Source organism: Eschrichtius robustus, chromosome 12, assembly GCF_028021215.1.
Source record: "Eschrichtius robustus isolate mEscRob2 chromosome 12, mEscRob2.pri, whole genome shotgun sequence".
Classification (NCBI taxonomy): Eukaryota; Metazoa; Chordata; class Mammalia; order Artiodactyla; family Eschrichtiidae; genus Eschrichtius; species Eschrichtius robustus.
The window spans coordinates 44374109-44390560 of NC_090835.1; the positions used below are offsets into that span (position 1 = coordinate 44374109).

General features: G+C 42.5%; 1 protein-coding gene and 2 non-coding genes across 3 annotated transcripts; all 3 read left to right on the forward strand.

The window, feature by feature from the left end:
* Positions 1-360: 360 nt before the first annotated feature.
* RPSA (ribosomal protein SA) lies at positions 361-15062 on the forward strand. The gene is made up of 7 exons (XM_068558187.1): positions 361-454; positions 2650-2815; positions 3728-3846; positions 12348-12593; positions 13410-13538; positions 13656-13821; positions 14905-15062. The coding sequence occupies exons 2-7, from the start codon at positions 2683-2685 to the stop codon at positions 14997-14999; spliced, it is 888 nt and encodes a 295-aa protein (XP_068414288.1). The 5' UTR covers positions 361-454; positions 2650-2682; the 3' UTR covers positions 15000-15062.
* On the forward strand, positions 3510-3660 carry LOC137774302 (small nucleolar RNA SNORA62/SNORA6 family). Its single transcript, XR_011075830.1, has one exon. It is a non-coding gene; the product is annotated as a small nucleolar RNA SNORA62/SNORA6 family (small nucleolar RNA).
* Positions 12654-12803, forward strand: LOC137774301 (small nucleolar RNA SNORA62/SNORA6 family). The gene has a single exon (XR_011075829.1). It is a non-coding gene; the product is annotated as a small nucleolar RNA SNORA62/SNORA6 family (small nucleolar RNA).
* Positions 15063-16452: the final 1390 nt, after the last annotated feature.

The following is a 16452-nucleotide window of genomic DNA, read 5'->3' on the forward strand; positions in this document are numbered from 1 at the left end:
ATTACACATTGCTAACTTGTCCTCCAAAAACGCAAAATAATTTCTCCAGCTTTTGTCTATCCAATACAGGCTTGTGTTCAACACCCCTTCCCATGTAAGGAAACTGCAGCTTGGGTGAAGGACCCGCTCAAGTTGATGGGTACAAAAGGTTGGGCGAGAGCTCGAATCCAGACGGGCGGTCTGGTTGGCTGGCCGGCTTGCTGGCTGACTTCCGGCCCGCGTCCCTGGTCGCAAACCGTGTTCCAACTGGTCCGCCCCTTTCCGCCATTCGATAGCGTCCGCGCCAGCGCCGCAGCCCGCCTTCCGGAGGAAGACCCGCCCCCACGACGCCCGCCTTGTTAGCGCTTCCGCTCGCCTTTCGTTGTCATTGGCTGGAGGCGGACTATATAAGGACGTCATTTCCGCGCGCGCGTTCTTTCTGCGCCCGATAAGGGTCCATACGGCTTTGTTCTGGGTGAGTAGCATGTGGCGTCCGGGCGTACCCCAGGGCCACCAGGACGAGCTTCCTGCCGCGAAGAGTGGTGCGAGCACCTGGGTGGAAGCCCGCAGGCGGAGCGCGTCTGTCTTCGGCTCGGCGCGCTCCCCCTCGGATCTGGCGTCCTGCACGTGGCCGGGCTCGGGCCCGCGCGTTCCCACAAGGCTGTGGGAGCCGGCGGAGGTCTCGCTCCAGCCGCGGAGGACCAGAGTTGGGGTGCGGGTGGCTGGGGGTGCGGAGAGACCGGCCTACGCAACGCGCTACGGTCGCTTCGGGTCCCGACACTCGGCGGTAAACCCTGAGACCTAGGTTCCAGTTTTCTCCAGCTGGTTGGGCTGGTATGTTTTCCCCGCTCGTGGTATTCCGTTCAAGAGTTAAGGTTCTTGGCGAGGTTTTTGATGCCGGACAGGCTAAACTAAAGGTCCAGGTTATTATTCTACTTGTCCAAAAGAAATCTTTTGGGGACAGGGGATGCAAAGAAAGACACATACAGGGACTTCCCCGGCGGTCCAGTGGTTAAGACTCCGCTGTTACACTGCAGGGGCCCCGGGTTCGATACCAAGTCGGGGAACTTAAGATCCCGCATGCCTCGCGGTGTTTAAAGAAAAGAAATTTTTTTAATTATATAAAAAAAAAAAAGACACAGAGACTGAGGTGTAGAGAGAAACAAAGAAGCAATTTATGAAGGGGCAGAAGCGAAAGTACGCACTCGGAGAAGAATGCGGGCGTCCTCACGAGAGAGGAGCGCACCGAGGGGTTTTTCTGACCCTCCCCCCACTACGCCTTTTATTTCACTTTAATTCCTTGAATGGGCGCATATTTCTTTGTTTAGGGGGCGGAATACTCATTGTTGGGAGAATCGGAGTGGGATTTTGATTCCACCTGGTTACATCAGGTTTTGCTCTTTCCCGTCCGCCTCCAGAAGCCACCGCACCTGCGCTCTAAGATCCATTTTCCCTTGCTAGTCGAGTGCCAGGCGTGTGAGGTTGTACAGCAGTCACCTGCAGCCTGTGGGCTCGGCCAAGCTCTCTGGGTTTTATGGTCCGGGTTCCCTCTTAAGGTGTCACAGAGTTTAATCAAAGTCTAATTTACGTTCTTGTTGCTGACGCCATTCCTCCATGCTTCATGGTCTCATTAAGTGCAAAACAAGGAGGTGGTTTTTTGCCTTTTGCTTAATGTCTGTTTGAGGAGGCTGCTCTTGGGTCCAGCCCTGTCTTTCCTGCCTGATTTTGAGGAAAACTAGTTGTAATCACAGGGAGAAGTAATGCCAAAGCTCCTGGCTTCAGTCGGATTGAAAATAAACTTCACCTTTGCTCACCTTTAGAATAGTCTCGAACATGGCTGCTCTTCCTCGTCTAAGTCCTGCGTACCTTGAGAAGTATTAAGTCTCAGTTCACTATTTTCGTTTAGTTTGATTATCTGGGTGTTTTGTCCATCTCCATAACACTCTTTAGCAGGATTTCCAGCAATTTTACAAGGTGTGGCATATTTTACAAGGTGTTCATGTGTCTCATCCCACTAGACTAAGCCCAATGCCTGACATGAGGAGGTGTGGTCTGTGGTTAGATTGTTTGTTTCAAGTTTATCAATATTTTTTATTGAAGTATAGTTGATTTACAATGTGTTAATTTCTGCTATAGAGCAAAGTGATTAGGTTATACATATGTATACATTCGTCTTTAACATTCTTTTCCATTATGGTTTATCATAGGGTGTTGAATATAGTTCTCTGCTATAGAAGAGGACCATGTTTATTCATTCTGTATATGAAAGTTTACATCTGCTAATCCCAACCTCCCACTCCACCCCTCCCCCTTGACAACCACCAAGTCTGTTCTGTCTGTCTGTTCTGTTTGTTTCATAGATAGGTTCATTTGTGTCATATTTCAGATTCCACATGTAAGTGATACATGGTATTTGTCTTTCTCTTTCTGACTTACTTAGTATGATAATCTCTAGTTGAATCCATGTTGCTACAAATGGCATTCTTTCTTTTTTATGGCTGAGTAGTAGTCCATTGTATATATGTACAACATCTTTATCCGTTCATCTGTCAAGATGGTTAGATTTAAACATTGAGTCATTGGACTCTCAAGAGGAGTTAGAATGCACCCGTTACCTCATCCCACTTGTCACTGGAGTGTAAACGACTTTTGTTAACTATTGTTTTTCAGATTCCCGTCGTAACTTAAAGGGAAACTTTCACAATGTCCGGAGCCCTTGATGTCCTGCAAATGAAGGAGGAGGATGTCCTCAAATTCCTTGCAGCAGGAACCCATTTAGGTGGCACCAACCTTGACTTCCAAATGGAACAGTACATCTACAAAAGGAAAAGTGATGGTCAGTCATTGCTTTAGAGTTCTTTTTCTTGGTCATCCCAGCTATAAGGACAAATTTTGATGCTACTGTTGTGATGGGTAGTGCTGAGTAAAGTGACTTCTAAAATATCAGCCTTGGAGGGCTCTCACTAAGTAACAGATGAAACTAGATCTTTAGATGGGTAAGAAGCTTTAAAACTGAGTAAAAGTGCTCTGGTGTTTTTTGGAAGGAAAGGTTTCTGGACTCCAGTGGAAGAGTGGCTATTGCTAGGTTATGTGACCTGGGTTGGGCCATGAAGAAGCATGATGTAAACATAAAGAGGAAGTTCGTTAGCTTGGTTCCTAATAACTTATTTCCCATAGTGCCTTATATTTTGTAGCTACTGATACAGGTTTGTAAAGCTGAATTCTGAGAGAAAAAGCCACAGATGGGAATTTGGCTTGCTTGAATGTATCAGAAAAGGGAATGTAGGTTGTGATGAGAATATGGAAGGCATTAAGCTCTTCAGCTTAGAACCACTGAAGGAATTATGTGTGTGAGTGGCAGGGTTTAAAGGAGTTTGGGATGAATCTGACATCAAGGCAGAAGATAAGAGGAAAAGAGTGGTAAGAAGCCACAAGTAGGTAAGAGCTTGTTGGATTCTGCATGGGGGGCCTGAGGGCGGGTTAGTACAGGGGAAGAGCAGGGAGAAGGTGCACTTTGCCTACTGAATCAGGGTGCACACTATTAAAGCTCAGAGTGGAGGCCAGTCTTGGCCAAAGAACTTCTGAGTGTCGGAAGTGTGCTATATTAACGGCAGGATTTTCGCTAACACCAGTAGAGCTTGCCTCTATGACTGGAGTTTGATAGTACTCGCTGCCACATGCATTCAGCTTTTTAGAAGAATGTTAACTTTTAAAGCTTGGCTAGGTGTTAACAAAACCTTGTGTCTAGGCATCTACATCATAAATCTGAAGAGAACCTGGGAGAAGCTTCTGTTGGCAGCTCGTGCCATTGTTGCCATTGAAAACCCAGCTGATGTCAGTGTCATATCCTCCAGGAATACTGGCCAGGTTTGTGGAACAATATGCTTGGTTTTTCTTATAAAACCTAAAGATGTTTTGGGATGTGTAGAAAAGCATATGAAAAAAAACGCCCGTAATTTCACTGTTCAGAAATCGTTTGAAATTGCCCTGAGTCAGAGGAATTGCCAAAATTCAACCATTCGGTATATTTATCACTTTGCATCTGACAGTATGTCAAGGTTCATGTTTTCATGTCATTGTGTGTTTTCTTGTGCCACTAAATATCGAGAAATGACCCTATTAAAGTGGCTCACCACATTTTTCTGCAGTGAGCTTTTTATATTTAAAATGATGAAATACTGGGTTAAAATAAATTAAATGCCAACTTCAGAATATTTCAGGAAGGTCTTATGAGGGTAGGGTACCCCCAGTCTTTGTCTCATAAGCAAGAGTAATAATCTTTGCCAGCTTAAATGAATAAAAAATAGCTTAATATTTTTTAATGGCAAGTAAGGTAAAACTTTAGTCTTTTTTGTCCCATTTCTATCTTGATAATTATTTCCTTTTTCTGCTGAGAAAACTAATGGATTTTTTTAAAACATGCTTTATAAAAGCATTAAAGCTCTTAAAAGGATTTCATTCACCCTGTTTCTAATTTTTAAAAATTTGACTTGGATTTTGACAGTGTTTAAATTATGTATTGATAGTAAGATGCTCTTTTTGAATTTCATTTTTAAAAAAATATTTATTGTATAGTATTTGATTTACAGTGTTGTGTTAATTTATGCTGTACAGCAAAGTGACTCAGTTACATATACATATATTCTTTTTCATATTCTTTTCCATTATGGTTTATCACAGGATATTGAATATAGTTCGCTGTGCTATACAGTAAGGCCTTGTTTATCCATCCTATATAGCATAGTTTGCGTCTGCTAATCCCAGACTCCCAGTCCTTCCCTCCCCCATCCCTTATCCCCCTTGGCAACTACTAGTCTATTTTTCTCTTTCATGGATATGTTCATTTGTGTTGTATTTTAAATTCCACGTATAAGTGAAGTCATACGATATTTGTCTTTATCTTACTTGACTTAGTGTGATAATCTCTAGGTCCATCCATGTTGCTACAAATGGCATTATTTCATTCTTTTTAATGGCTGAGTAGTATTCTGCTGTTACACACGCCACATCGTCTTTATCCATTCATCTGTCTATGGACATTTCAGTTGTTTCCATGTCTTGGCTATTGTAAATAGTGCTTCTGTGAACATTCGGGTGCCTGAATCTTCGAATTACGGTTTTGTCTGGGTATATGCACAGGAGTGGAACTGCTGGGTCATACGGCAACTCTAGTTTTTTGAGGAACCTCCATACTGTTTTCCGTAGTGGCTGCACTAGTTTACATTCCCACTAACAGGATTAGAGGGTTCTTTTTTCTCCTTACCTTCTCCAGCATTTATTATTTGTAGACTTTTTCATGATGGCCTTTCTGACCAGTGTGAGGTGGTACCTCATTGTAGTAGTGATTTGAATTTCTCTAATAATTAACAATGTTGAGCATCTTTTCATGTGCCTATTGGCCATCTGTAGTTCTTTGCAGAAATGTCTATTTAGGTCTTCTGCCCAGTTCAGTTGTTTGTTTTTTTTTGTTATTGAAATGTATGAGCTGTTGGCATATTTTGGAAATTAAGCCCTTGTTGGTCACATCATTTGCAAATGTTTTCTCCCAGTTCTTTGTATATTTGGTAGAATTCGCCTATGAAGCCATCTGGTCCTGGACTTTTGTTTGAAGGGAGCTTTTTAATTACAGATTCTGTTTCATTTCTAGTAATTGGGCTGTTCAAGTTGTCTATTTCTTGATTTAGTTTTGGTGGGCTTTATGTTTCTAGAAGGATGTACGTTTCTTCTAGTTTGTCGAGTTTGTTGGCATATAATTGTTCATAATGTTTTTTTGTTGGCATATAATTGTTTGTAATGGTATCAGTTGTGGTTTCTCCTTTCTTATTTGGGTCTTCTCGCTTCTTGGTGATCCTGGCCAGAGGTTTGTCGATTTTGTTTATCCTTTTAAAGAACCAGATTTTGGTTTTATTTTAATCTCTATTTTATTTATTTCCTCTCTGATCTTTTTTTTTTTAATATTTATTTATTTGGTCATGCTGGGTCTTAGTTGTGGCTCACGGGCTCCTTAGTTGTGGCATGCATGTGGGATCTAGTTCCCTGACCAGGGATCAAACTCTGGCCCCCTGCACTGGGAGCGTGAGTCTTAACCACTGCACCACCAGAGAAGTCCCTCCTTCCATATCTTTATCATCTTCTTCCTTCTGCTGACTTGTTTGAGATTTTTCTGGTTTCTTAAAGGCCTGTATCGCTGTGAACTTACCTCTAAGAACTGCTTTTGCTGTATCCCATAGATTTTGTGTTTTCATTGTCATTTGCCTGAAGGTATTTTTTAATTTCTTGGATTCCATTGTTGACCCATTGGTTTCTTAGTAGCATGTTGTTTAGTCTCCCATGCAGTTGTTTTTTTCTTGTTTCTTTTTCGGTGGTTGATTCTAGTTTCATGCAGTTGTGGTCAGAAAAGATGCTTGGAATAACGTCTATGCTTTTAAATTTGTTGAGGCTTATTTTGTGCCCTAGTATGTGGTCAATCTCAGAGAATGTTCCATGTGCACTTGAAAAGAATGTATATTCTGCTTTTTTGGCTCTAATGTCCTGAAAATGTCTTAAGTCTGTTGTATCATTCAGGATCTCTGTTGCCTATTGATTTTTTTCTCTCCCAGATATGTCCGTTGATATGAGTAGGATGTTAAAGTCTCCTGTTATTAGTGTATTCCTGTCAGTTTCTCCCTTTATGTCTATATTTGTTTTATGTATTTGGGTACATGTTGATGAGTATAGTGTCCTCTCCTTTTATTGATCCTTTTACCATATGTCGTGTGCTTTTTTATCTTTTTTAGTCTGTTTTGTCTGATGAGTATTACGACCCGCACTTCCTTGTCATTAACGTATGCATGCAATATCTTTTTCCATCTCCTCATTTGCAGTCTACGTGTGTCATTTGCTCTAAAGTGTGTCTCTTGTAGGCAGCATATTGTAGGCTCTTTTTTTTTTTAATCTTATCCGATGTTCTGTCTTTTGATGGAACATTTAGTCCATCGACATTTAAGGTAATTTTATTGCTATTTTAAACATTGTTTTCCTGTTGGCTTTATATTTCTTCTTTGTCTCTTTTTGTTTTTCCTTTTGTGGTTTGATGATTTTCTTTTGTATTGTGCTTTTGTTTTCTTCTTGGTTTTTGTGAATCTATTGTGTTTTTGATTTGTGGTTACCCTGTTTTTCAAATATGTTAACCCCTTCCTATATCAACTTGACTTAGACTGGTAGTCATACAGGCTCACTTTCTAGAAGAAAAAAAAAATCTACATTTTCTTTCATCCCCCACATTTTGTGATTTTGATGTCCTCTTTTACATCTTCATGTTTATCCTTTTGCTTTAAGTGGTTATCATCGCTTTAAGAGAAATTTTTTGATTTCTTTTTAAAATCTGTTTACTGGCTTATTTAAGTGATTTACTTTCCAACTGTGATTTTTTTTTTTTTTTTTCCCCCTTTCCTACAGATTCTTCTTTTCTATTTAGAGAAGACCTCTCAGTATTTCCTTTAGGGTAGGTTAGGTATTGCTGTATTCTTTAAGTTTTTGCTTGTCTGAGGAAATTCTCCTATTCCAAATGATAATCTTGCTGGGCAGAGCTGCAGATTTTTCCCTTTCAGGACTTCGAATATATGTTGCCACTCCCTTATGGCCTACAATCAGCTGAAAGCCTTATAGGGGTTCCCTTGTAATTAACTCTTTGTTTTTCTCTTGCTGTCTTTAGAATCCTTTTGGGGGGCAGGGGCATTTTAATTACATCTTGGTGTAGGTCTGTTTTGGTTTATCTTGTTTGGGATGCTCTGTGCTTCCTGTACCTGGATATCAGTTTCCTTCTTTAGGTTTGGGAAGTGTTCAGCCATAATTGCTTCAAATACATTTTCAATCCCCTTTCTCTTCTCCTTCTGGGATTCCCTATTATGTGTAGATTGGCATGCTTTATGTTATCACATAGGTCCCTTATATTGCTTTCATTTTTCATTTGGTTTTCTGTCTGCTGTTCTGATTGGGTGATTTCCATTATTCTATCTTTCAAATCACTTTCTTCTGAAGATAGATAACTGTCTTCCAGATAACGTTCTTCTACATTATTCATTCTGCTATTCATTGCCTTTAGTTCAGCTTTTGTCCCTGCAAATGAATTTTCTGATTTTTCTTGGTTCTTCTTAATTATTTCTAGTTCCTTTTCACAGTAATCTGCATTTCTGTTGATAGTCTTTCTCAATTCGTTCAGTATTTCATTATTTCCTTTTTTAACTTGATGTCTATTAGACTCAGAGGTCTTTTTCGTTGTTTGTTTTTTCAGGGGAATTCTCTTGATCTTTTAATTGGGAGTGGTTCCTCTGTCTCTTCATTTTACTTATATTTCTCTTGCTCTATGAGTTGAGAAACAGTTATCTGCTGTGGTGTTGGAGGGCTTTTTTTTTTTTTTTTTTTTTTAAACTTATTTTATTTTGGTTGCTCTTGGTCTTAGTTGTGGCATGCGAACTCTTAGTTACGGCATGCATGTGGGATCGATCTAGTTCCCTCAGCAGGGATTGAACCTGTGTCCCCTGCATTGGAAGGTGGATTCTTAACCACTGTGCTACCAGGGAAGTCCCTTGGAGGGCTGTCTTTGTGTGGGAATGTCACTGTATAGCCTCTTTGGGTTTAACATTTTTGGTGCGAGGGCTGTTTTTACTGTGGATGCCCGCTGCCTCTTTCCTCAGTGTATGGTGGCCATCATCCCCTTGACAGGAGGTGTGACTGGTGTGGTGAGTAGAGCCTGCACTGGATGTTGTTTACTCTGTGGTTGTCACTACCCCGTCAGGGGCAGGGTATACTCCCTAGTTGTTGTTATAGAGTAGAAGCCCCCAGAGCTGAGCTGCAGCATAAGGTAGGCTGGATTGGAGCGTTTCCACTGGGAGAGGAGCCACTGCGTCTTTCTCTGCTGGAGCTGTTCACCGGCGAGTGTGCCTTGTGGTGCCACCTGTCACCGTTGTGCTGTTGGCACTGCCCTCGGCCCCATCATAACCCGGGGAATGCAGTCAGCCCTGGTGTCCTTCAGGTGTTGTTTTTACAAGGCCACCCGCGCAGATCCACTGAAGTCAGGTGCCAGGACAGCAGTAGTCGCACACCTGGACCCCCTGTAGGAGCTATGGAGGCAGCTCAGACCCTGACCCAGCCCCCGTGTGCCCGTGCCCACAAAGCCCACAGGTGCTTAGGCAAGACCCATCCCAGTTGCAGGAGCACTCGTCCATTTGGATGTCCCGCAGGAGCTGAGTTTACAAAGCTGGTGGCAGATGTGTAAATCCACAGCTCATGCAGCTGTGGGGAGAGATTTCAGCCTGCTGCCAAAGTTGCGTGGCCCTTGGGGCTCAGCTGTAGTTTCAGCCCTGCCTCTGTTCCTGGGCAACTTGCTGGCGTCTGCTCCTGGGTCCACTGAGCCGGCTGTTGGCGCTGGGGCTGGTGAGTGGAGAAGGAGGCTGCAGTGGCGACCCCACTTCTCCTTTCGCATGCCACTTAACAGTGGCGCTTCCCTTCTGTGGTGGACCCGGCCTTTTTCCACGAACACTCCTGGTTGCGGCTGTGCCACTCTCCAGCCCCTTCAGGCTGTCTGCACAACCAACACCAGTCATCTTTCTGGGTCTGTCCTCTAAACCAGCACCCAGCGCCCACCTGTACTAACGGACACGCATCTCAGGCTGGGGCGTGCAGGTCTCTCTCTGTTACGCCTACTACAAGCCAGTTGTTGTGCTCTCCTCTGAGCCTTAGAAGCTCCCTTTCTGTCCCAGTTGATCTCCCCACCGTTGAGGGGGCTTCCCAGGGTGTGTGGGAGCCTTTCCTCTTCTTCACCTCCCTCCCGGGGCACAGGTCCCATCCTGCTTCCTCTTTTTTTTCCTTTTGTCCAACCCAGTTATGTGGAGATCTTTCTTGTCCTTTCAGGTGTTTGAAGTCTTCTGCTAGTGTTCAGTAGGTGTTCTGTGACAGTTGTTCCATTTGTAGATGTATTTTTGACATAGCTGTGGGAGGAGGTGAGTTCCACGTCATTCTACTCCACTATCCTGATGGGAGCCCCCTGCAGATGTATGTTAATGGGGTTATTGCCCCAGAGGCTGGCTTATGACTGGACCTCTGTGGTTTGATGTATGGTTGACAGTTTTAATTACTGCTGTAGAATGAACTTAGTGACCACTCCGTGCTTCCCTCAGTGAAAATTTACTGAGTATGTAGATTGGTCCAGGCAGTGCTTGCTGAGTGCTTGGAATATAGCAGAAAAGCAGTCTTTTTTTGAAGGGATGAAGGAAATAAGCTTTCTGTAGGGGGAAGTTAGAGGATAAGAAAGGTGGGTGTACTCCTGCTCTGTACAGGTTGGCTGTGAAAATCTGACCGGTACAGAAGTGCTTACTGGATGCCGGGCACTGTTCTGCGTGGTGTGTGTCGATTCATGTAATTTTTACAATTCTATGAGGAACTTGGAGGCACGTGCGTAACTTGCCCCAGTTACTCGTAAGTGACCTACTTGGTACTTGAACCAGGCTGGTTGGCTCTGGAACCTGCAGAAGTGAGGAAGTGGTGAGCCTCAGATACCTGAGGGAGGGGCATCCCCAGCAGAGGGCCTAGGGGTGGGGCTGTGCTTGGCATGTTTTTTGGCTCTAATTTTGTAAGTATTTTTCATGTAATAAGTGAAGGATATAGAAGAATTACTGGATGCTTTGAGTGTTTGATGGTTTCATTTTTGAGTAAGGGATTTCGGGAGGTTCTGACTAGATAGGCTGCTTCATGTGATTACAGAACTTGGTGTTGACCCATTTATAATTGCAGAACTCCTGCAATTCTGCAAGATGGCACCATCTCTGGAGCACTGTTAATTTTTTTTTTTTTTTTTTTAACATCTTTATTGGAGTATAATTGCTTTACAATAGTGTGTTAGTTTCTGCTTTATAACAAAGTGAATCAGTTATACATATATCCCCATATCCCCTCCCTCTTGCATCTCCCTCCCTCCCTATCCCACCTCTCTAGGTGGTCACAAAGCACAGAACTGATCTCCCTGTGCTATGCGGTTGCTTCCCACTAGCTATCTATTATACGTTTGGTAGTGTATATATGTCCATGCCACTCTCTCACTTTGTCCCAGCTTACCCTTCCCCCTCTCCATATCCTCAAGTCCATTCTCTAGTAGGTCTGTGTCTTTGTTCCCGTCTTGCCACTAGGTTCTTCATGACCTTTTTTTTTCCCCTTAGATTCCATATATATGTGTTAGCATATACTGTATTTGTTTTTCTCTTTCTGACTTACTTCACTCTGTATGACAGACTCTAACTCCATCCACCTCACTACAAATAACTCCATTTTGTTTCTTTTTATGGCTGAGTAATATTCCATTGTATATATGTGCCACATCTTCTTTATGCATTCATCTGATGATGGCCATTTAGGTTGCTTCCATGTCCTGGCTATCGTAAATAGAGCTGCAATGAACATTTTGGTACATGACTCTTTTTGAATTATGGTTTTCTCAGGGTATATGCCCAGTAGTGGGATTGCTGGGTCGTATGGTAGTTCTATTTTTAGTTAAGGAACCTCCATACTGTTCTCCATAGTGGCTGTATCAGTTTACATTCCCACCAACAGTGCAAGAGTGTTCCCTTTTCTCCACACCCTCTCCAGCATTTATTGTTCCTAGATTTTTTGATGATGGCCATTCTCACCAGTGTGAGATGATATCTCATTGTAGTTTTGATTTGCATTTCTCTAATGATTAATGATGTTGAGCATTCTTTCATGTGTTTGTTGGCAATCTGTATATCTTCTTTGGAGAAATGTCTATTTAGGTCTTCTGCCCATTTTTGGATTGGGTTGTTTTTTTGTTATTGAGCTGCATGAGCTGCTTGTAAATCTTGGAGATTAATCCTTTGTCAGTTGCTTCATTTGCAAATATTTTCTCCCATTCTGAGGGTTGTCTTTTGGTCTTGTTTATGGTTTCCTTTGCTGTGTAAAAGCTTTTAAGTTTCATTAGGTCCCATTTGTTTATTTTTGTTTTTATTTCCATTTCTCTAGGAGGTGGGTCAAAACGGATCTTGCTGTGATTTATGTCATACAGTGTTCTGCCTATGTTTTCCTCTAAGAGTTTGATAGTGTCTGGCCTTACATTTAGGTCTTTAATCCATTTTGAGTTTATTTTTGTGTATGGTGTCAGGGAGTGTTCTAATTTCATACTTTAACATGTACCTGTCCAGTTTTCCCAGCACCACTTATTGAAGAGGCTGTCTTTTCTCCACTGTATATGCTTGCCTTCTTTATCAAAGATAAGGTGACCATATGTGCGTGGGTTTATCTCTGGGCTTTCTATCCTGTTCCATTGATCTTTGTTTCTGTTTTTGTGGAGTACTGTTAACTCTTAATATTGATTCTTCTAGCGAGCTGTGCTGAAGTTTGCTGCTGCCACTGGAGCCACTCCTATTGCTGGCCGCTTCACTCCTGGAACCTTCACTAACCAGATCCAGGCAGCCTTCCGGGAGCCAAGACTTCTGGTGGTTACTGATCCCAGGGCTGACCACCAGCCTCTCACAGAGGCCTCTTACGTTAACCTGCCTACCATTGCTCTGTGTAACACAGACTCTCCTCTGCGGTATGTGGACATTGCCATCCCATGCAACAACAAGGTAACAATTTTATGATCTAAACTAGAGCTGGAGAATAAGTGCTCTAGAGACAGACATTCCTCTGCACATTGTTAGAGCTTGGAGTTGAGGCCACTGGCCGATGAACTCGCAAGTGTAGGTAGTGTGCTACATGAGGGGCAAGTTTTTCGCTAACATCACAAGGGTCTCTGGCCCAATGAGTGGAGTTTGATAGTAATACTTGCTACAAATGTATGGTTTTAATATATGAAAGCTTTAAGGAGAGATGAAAAGACATTTTAAAAATGGCCTGTGTTTTCTTCTGCTTTTCTCCATTATTTCTTACTCCTGGACCTCTCAGGCATTACTTGGCCTTTCTGTTTTCAGACTAACTTGATGTATCCTGATGTAAGATCCTAAAAAGGTGGGTTGCATATGGTTCAAATTAGTCTGGTTTGTCACTGGTCACAAAACCCTGGTTACACAAAAGAATCAGGCAAAGAGGATTTTTTTTTTTTCTCCTCCTACCAGTGTTCAGGCACTGACCCCAGGTAATTCATTTTGTTGTCTAGAGTGGAGTCTTGATTAATCCCCATGAATTCATTCCAGTGGCAATCAAGGTTGAGGACCAGAGTTATGGAATAATCTTGTTAAATAAGTAAAAAGTCTTTTATTATTTTTATTGGAGTGTAGTTGCTTTACAATGTTGTGTTAGTTTCTGCTGTACTATAAGCACTTTTAAACTAAGACATGTCTGTTCACATGGTACCAAGGGACCCAGCTGTTAGATGGAATGGGAGGTGCTTGCTGTTTGGGGTTCGCCGAGTATCACTTTATAATAACCTGGCACTCTTGCAGGGAGCTCACTCAGTGGGTCTGATGTGGTGGATGCTTGCCCGGGAAGTTCTGCGCATGCGCGGCACCATCTCCCGTGAACACCCATGGGAGGTCATGCCTGATCTCTACTTCTACAGAGATCCTGAAGAGGTGAGCTTCCTCCACAAAGGCTTGTGGTAACATGAACAAATTGGACACTTTAGTCTGTGCCTCTTGGAAGTAAAGTCTGTCAGTCCCTATAAACGAAAAAATTTTTTTCTAAACCAGATTGAAAAGGAAGAGCAGGCAGCAGCTGAGAAGGCTGTGACCAAGGAGGAATTTCAGGGTGAATGGACCGCTCCAGCTCCTGAGTTCACTGCTGCTCAGCCTGAGGTGGCAGACTGGTCCGAAGGTGTGCAGGTGCCCTCTGTGCCTATTCAGCAGTTCCCCACTGGTATGTATCAAGATCCAAGGGCATCAGGCTGGTGGTTTAGAACTGTGTTTTCAATGTAACATATATATATATGTATGTGTGTGTGTATATATATGCACACTTTATATATATACATGCATAAATATGCATATATACGCACACTTTACATATACGTATACAGTAAATCCTGTACATACAAACGAGTTCCATTCTGAGAGCACATTCGTAAGTCCAACACAGTTAGCCTAGGTACCCAGCTAACACAATGGGCTATATAGTACTGTACTGTAATAGGCTTACAACACTTCACACAAAAAACAAAAAATAAAACATTTTTAATCTTATAGTACAACAGCTGGCATACAGGGGCTGGCATCGAGTGAATAGGCAAGAAGTGTTACTGACTGGAGGAGGGAGAGGAGGTGGGAGGGAGATGGTAGAGCTGAAAGGTTGTCAGCTATCGGAGATGGAGGGTAATTTCACTCACGCCTGACCTTGATGGCACAGGTCTGGTTCCCTGCTGGATTCAGTTCTGTCTACTCTTGAAAAAACGAGTCAGTGATGTCTCGGTAGTACTGTACCAGCTACATCACCACTGCTTTTACACTTGCTTCCGGACATCCTGGGCTTGAAGTAAAGATACTGTAACTGTGTGCTCTATACAGTACTGTACAGTACACAAAAGTACAACCACTTGTAGAGGATGCAGGCACGTGACAGTGTACAGCAGACGTGAATTAACTTACGTGATTGGCCATGCGAATGCACTTTCTCATCTTTGAAAGTTCGTAACTTGAAGGTTCGTATGTAGGGCACTTAGTGTATGTATGTGTACATGTATACGTATATACACGCCCATATACACACACACATACTAGCATTAAAGGGTTTTTGTCTCGGTGTGCCATAGCTGTGCTAATAACTTGACAGGTTGAATTCAGGTGCTTTTGAAATGTTCTGTCTTTTGACTTTGTCCTTTGAAATGTGTATCTGTTGGAATGCAAGGCAGATTGCTGCTGGTGGTGGGGTGACAAAAATACTATGGGAATGGGGCTGATGGCTTTTCTTTTCTTTCTTTTCTTTTTTTTGGTATTTTCTCAACAGAAGATTGGAGTGCTCAGCCTGCCACTGAAGACTGGTCTGCAGCTCCCACTGCTCAGGCCACTGAGTGGGTAGGAACGACCACTGAGTGGTCTTAAACTGTTCTTCCACAAACTCTTAAAATGGAAATAGGTTGATGGAAAATAAACAGTTTCTAAAAATTGTGTCCATTTATTTCAGTTCATGGGACAGGCCTGGGATGAAACCCTTGCTCAGCCCGTTCCTAGTGTGTGGCTCTGGGCAAGAGATGATGTTTCTGGGCCCAGGTGTCCTCAGCAGGGGATAATCTTGGAGCTGTGATGCAGAGCAATGTATCACATTGTCCTTTGTTAGTATATAATTTAAAAATAATTTTAAAGAGTAAAATATACATGTAGATGATCATGAAAGACATACCTGGGTATTCTTGGAGAATAAGGATCAAGTTAAAGCCTCTATAGCCATTACACAGGTTACCAAGTAGGAAGGTGCCAAGATCTGAGAAAGTCTTCATGTTCCCCTCCCTGCTCCTTCCTGAAGTCACAAGCTTCTCTCCTTTGATCCTTTGGAAAGGGTAAGATGATCAAGAATTCTTTAGTTTGTTTTTGAGCTTCCTATAAATGGAATCGTATCTTGTGTGACTTGCTTTTTTTCCCTCTGTTATTTTGTGCTTTTCATCCCCTCTTGCCGTGTTCCTAAAGAATCATCCATGACCTCTAACTGCAGTGGCCATTTGAGTTGTTTCCATATTTTGGCCATTACCAGCAGAGCTATTTTGAACATTTTTGATAGATCCCGGTGTACGGAAATTTCCTCACTCTGGGTTTCAAACTCTAGCTTCACCAAATGTCAGATGATTTCACAGTCATCTATAAAATCCTCTGAAAACACAGCCACAACCCTTAGTACTAAAGCACTGTCCTTTATTCACTGCTCAGAACTGCTGTCTCAAAAATGCAGGGTGTGATCCTGGCCCCTCTCTTTCCCCACTGCTCTTATGACTGTCCCCAGGCCAATGCCACACTGTCTTTCCTGTTTACGGTCCTCCTGCCTTTTCTCCAAATGTCATGGTTATTATTGAACCTTCTGCATTGTCATATAAATTTTTTAACCTAGTGCAGCTCCAGTATAAAGCCAGTTGGGATTGCATTGACTCTGTAATTTAGTGACTATAATTGATTCACTGCATGGAGTTTTTCAGTCCATGAACAATCTACATCCTGCCAGATTCTCATTTTTATGTCCCTCCCTCAATAAAATTTTAGAATTTCTTCTAAAGAGGTTTTGCACATCTTTCTTTCGTTAGGTAAATATATTCCTAGATTCTCAAGGTGTTTTAAATCGTACTCTTCAACAATTAGGGATCCTGTGGGATCCAAATTTAAATAAAACAGGTATGCAATGGTAAATGTTACTACTGCCATGGTGCTTCTGACCCTGCTTGAGCAATCCACACTTTTTGTGCAAGGCAAGAATGAGATTACCAAACTCCACCTGTGAAAAACCTGCTCCAAACCTACATGCCAAACACTGAACTCATTTAGCAGAGAAGAACCTACTGCACTCCTACCC